General features: G+C 40.0%; 1 protein-coding gene across 1 annotated transcript; it reads right to left on the reverse strand.

Moving 5' to 3' along the window:
* Window positions 1-1,313: 1,313 nt before the first annotated feature.
* On the reverse strand, window positions 1,314-3,951 carry LOC149224872 (putative pentatricopeptide repeat-containing protein At5g52630). Its single transcript, XM_089386308.1, has 2 exons — window positions 3,663-3,951; window positions 1,314-3,507 (listed from the first exon to the last, which is right to left on the reverse strand). The coding sequence occupies exons 1-2, from the start codon at window positions 3,687-3,689 to the stop codon at window positions 1,411-1,413; spliced, it is 2,124 nt and encodes a 707-aa protein (XP_089242434.1). The 5' UTR covers window positions 3,690-3,951; the 3' UTR covers window positions 1,314-1,410.
* Between the last annotated feature and the right edge of the window lie 831 nt (window positions 3,952-4,782).

Raw genomic sequence — 4,782 nt, forward strand, 5'->3', positions numbered from 1 at the left:
TCCGAGCAGAAGGTCCGAGCTCAGAATGATGTTAAAAGGTTCAAATTGAAGTCCTCGAGCTTCTCCGTTGATCTTTTCCGTAGGCTGCAAGTTTCGTCCTGACGAGACAGTTGAAGCCTCACCACAAAAGGCCAAATATACACTTCAGAGTTAATATGTGTTTACGCAAAACAAGCAAAGAAATGTTCAAAAAAATATCCTCAAAGAACGAAATTATGAACCAAAATACATCATCTCAAAGGGTGGAAAGAAAGAAACGCGCTCCCTGGTAAGATTCAAGCCTCCAGCGATCTATTGCGAATGATTTAACGCTCTCCGCAATCCATGAAAAAGATGGAAAAAAAACACATCGAACAATCTTCTACGCCCCCTCCCCCTCCGTTGATCGTGCGGGCCACAGTGAGGAACCACGCAGCGTGCCTGCTGTTCAATAAAGCACGCGTGAAGCTTCTTTGTTTTTCTTTTGTATTGTATCTACAATCTGGTACCTTGTTCGAAATTTAAGTCCTGCTTCAGAAGTTCATGTCAAGCTAGCAAGCTTTGGGATATGCAGACCCTTAATCACCATATTTCTTGAAAAGCAATATAGATTGCCTCAACCGAACAGCTCCAAGTGATCGACTGAACACAATCTGAAGGCAAATCTATGCAAATGGAGACCAAATTTAAAGCCTCTAACGTCGACGGAGGAGGGTTTTAAGCGACGGTGAATCTGTTTGCACCAAAACTTCTGTCTCTAGACGCAAATTCCGCTCATCTTAGAGAAGAAAAAAAGCCGGCGCGAAAGACCACGGCAGAGCAGAGGGCGTTCGGAGCCACAGAAAGGCGTATCAGTGGCTGAGAAAAAGATTCGGGATGAAGTCGTAGCGGGATGGTGAAATTGAAAATTTTCAAACAATGAAAAATCTCGAAAAAACAGTGCGAAAACACGCATATAGATTTCAATGAATGAATTGATTTACAATAAGCAATGAAGCTCAATAAATAGTACAACTGTATTTACAGAAACAACAAGTTTCTACTAAGAAAGTAGAAACAGCAAGTTTCTACTAAGAATATAGAAACAGCAAGTTTCTAACAAGAAACTGCTAATTACAATCACAGATGAGCATTAAACAATAAAATAGCATTATTCTAATAGAAAGGAATTTTCTTTTAAACTAAAAATTTATTTGCAATTTACTGCATTGATTCTAGAGACAAACTATATTTTTGTTCTGTTGTCTCTGTTATATTTTCATGACCAAAGATATAGTATTAAAAAAATAAAGGGAACACCAGTACTAAGACAAGGCCTTGACAAATATGAAACATTTTCTTTTATATTTTGTTGTTAGAATTACCAAGAGTCCCTACATGAACAGAACCCAAAATCAAAATGATGGAAGCAGTTAGTATTCCTTGTTAAAATTACCAATAATCCCCACATGAACATAACCCATCATTAAAATGATGGAATCGGTTAGTATCTCTTAGAATAATTTTCCTAACAGTAATTTTGGAAACATATTTGAACGCCGTATGACAATCACCACAGACTCGGAGGTTTTTCACAATTCGAATAGGTGTTCCAGGGAGTGTGCTGATAAGACCGAATGCGATGGCTAGCCTTTCACTGTGATAGCAAAGTTTCTTTTCCTTGAGCTCCTCCTCAAAATCATGCAGTACGAAATTTGTGTCAGGCACATATCCTGCTTCCTTCATCTGCATTACCAATCTCTCTACCATTGCATAAATTTCTTTTGATTGGGGATGCGATGTGTCTTCTGCAACAAACGTATGGACCTTATTTTTCACTTCAATCCAGCTGCATCCTGCATCCTTTTTTATTCCTCTATCCTTCATCATTTTCCTCACCTTTGCAGCATCATCCCACCTACCGGCTGCAGCATATACATTTGAGAGCAGTACATATGTCGAAGCATTTTCTGGATCTCGCAGAATGAGGTGTTCTGCTGCACGCTCCCCCAGCTCCACGTTGCCATGAATTCTACAGGCACCAAGCAATGCTTTCCATACCACAACATCAGGTTCAATGGGCATGCCATCGACCATGGCTACTGCATCATGGATGCGCCCAGCACGACCCAGAAGGTCAATCAAGCAGGCATAGTGGTCAGCTTTTGCTGGGATATTGTATTCCAGTCTCATAATGTCAAAATAATGGCATCCTTCATCCACTAGACCTGCATGATTGCACGCCGAGAGAATACCTAGGAAAGTGATTTCATCCGGCTTCACCTTTGAATCTAACATCAGGTTGATGAGTTGAAGAGCTTCCTTGGCATTTCCATTCTGGCCATATCCAACAATCATTGTATTCCATGAAATCAAGTCTTTACTAGCTATATTGTCAAACATTCGAGTTGCCTCGTCTATATTCCCACATTTGGCATACACAGAGACAAGGGCATTTCCTACAGTTAGGAATGATTCATATCCAGTTCCAATTACATGGGCGTGGAGCTGCATGCCCACTTCTAGAACAGCCATGTTGGCACAAGCACTCAATGCACTTGAAAAGGTGAAAGGGTTCGGCTTAACATCACTCTGTAGCATTTTAAGGAATAATTTGATAGCTTCTTCCGCATACCCATTTTGCACATACCCTCCAATCATTGCAGTCCAAGAAACAACATCCCATTCACACATTATGTTAAACATTTGCCGTGCATTCCTTACGAGTCCACATTTCGCATACATGTCCACAATAGCATTCCCGATGCTGGGATCCATTTGAAATCCAGTTACGATGATCTGAGCATGAACCTTCTTGCCCTGCATCACGTCTGCAAAACTCCCACAAGCCATAAGGGCACTGACAAACGCTATGCGGTCCTGTCTTATGCCTGCTTGTTGCATGTCACAAAATAATTTCAGGGCTTCCTTACCGAACTGGTTCTGGGCATAACCCACCATCAAAGTAGTCCATGAAACTGTATTTCGTTGAGGCATTTTGTCAAACACCTGACGGGCATCTTCTAAAGTCCCGCATTTTGCATATAAATCAACAAGGGCACTCCCAACAAAGACACTAGCCTCAAAACCAGTCCTAACAGTATGGCCATGCACCTGTTTCCCTTCATATAAGGACTGAAGGCTGGCACACGTACTGAGTGTGCTGGCGAAAGTAAACTGATTCGGCTTACAGCCAGCCTGCCGCATCTGGAAGAAAAGTTTGAGGGCCTCCTCGCTCTGCCCATTCTGGTCATAGCCCGATATCAGAGAAGTCCATGACACCACATCTCGTTTCAGCATTTTGTCAAACAGTTGGCGCGCATTCTCTAAATCGCCAACTCTGGTATATCCTGCGATCAAGCTGTTCCAAGACGAGACATCTCGTTCACGCATTTTGTCAAACACGTAGCCTGCATCCTCAACACTACCGCATTTGACATACATGTCGATCAGGCGATTCCCCAGAAACAGACCGGCTATGGAACCGTTTGTAATCAAGTGAGCGTGGGTTTGCCTGACCTCTGCAAGGGAGTTCGGATTCATAGAGCCCTGCAGCATGCGGACATAAGTTGTAAAAGTAAAGTGGGTGAGTTTCTCCATCAACGTCGTCATTGCTACAGCTTGCTACTGACTGCTCGTCCTAAAAACTTCATCAGCTGTTAAACAATCTTACGACTAAGCTGTTTTGTGAGTTCGATCCCTACCTCTCGTTCCCTGATGTCTGCCTCCATGTGTCGAAGTGCCAACTACTAGGTTCATGAAAGGGCAAGTTGGCTGGAGGTGCCCGTGTTGAGTTGCTGTGCGACCCGGAAAAGCTAACGTTTGGGTGAAGATAACATGTACTATGAAGAATAAATGCCCTCTCGGTCATACTCAGGACGCAACTCGCAACCAAAAATAGGCAACGAAACTTAGAAAGGGGGTTCGATTTTTTATTCCTGGAGCAATTTTGTGTTAGAGTCAGCACTGGGAATCAGGGTTAAAGTTCACGGGTCCCTCTGCCCGTCATGGAATTTTTTAATGACGGTTCTAGTTTTAAACTGTGCTTCGCATAACTTTTAACATTTACTTTTACCCATCAATAAAAATTTATCCAATTTTATTTTAGAAATGTATCAAAATCATGTTCAGCGCTTTATTTAACTTTTAATAAATTACCATACTATTTTTATTTTATTTTTCTAATATTAACCTGATACAAATAATTACATTAAAACAAATCATCATAAATTTATATTCTATTAAAAACTTATAAACAAAAAAATCCACTCACTTTGTCTTAACTCTATGTTCCTCTTTGTTTTGTCTCTCAAAACGGTTTAGTCCACCTAAAAAAAATTAGTCCATATTATATAGCTTTCCTTCCATTAAACATAAAAAATGAACCAATATAAAACTACAATTTTGAGGAAGTTTTAATATGCCATAAAATAATTGTATTTCTTGAGGTTGTTCAATTGGAGTCTTATCATAATTAGTTTGAATGGCATATCAATAGCAGGGATTAAAAATCAGTAAAAAAACACTATTTTCTTAGAATGCTTTCAGGGGTGGGGATGGAATTATAAATTTGTTTAAATGCAATTTAAAATCCATGGAATTATAGAAAAAATCTACAAGCTATGAAAATATATTTGTTATTACATTCCCAAAAGTTAGTTTAGTTGGTCGAATTTTTGTTGTTAAATATTTCGCCAATTGAAATGTCAGCCACCCAATACTCGCGAACCACCCTTAAAAAAAAAAAAATCACTAGCAATTACATTATGAAAAACAAAGAGAATTGAAGGCAAACTCTGGACAGGAAGCAAGGTGAGAAATTGT

This window comes from Pinus tabuliformis, chromosome Q, assembly GCF_031772625.1.
Source record: "Pinus tabuliformis cultivar Carrire ecotype Pingquan chromosome Q, CPIR1, whole genome shotgun sequence".
NCBI classification, from domain to species: domain Eukaryota; kingdom Viridiplantae; phylum Streptophyta; class Pinopsida; order Pinales; family Pinaceae; genus Pinus; species Pinus tabuliformis.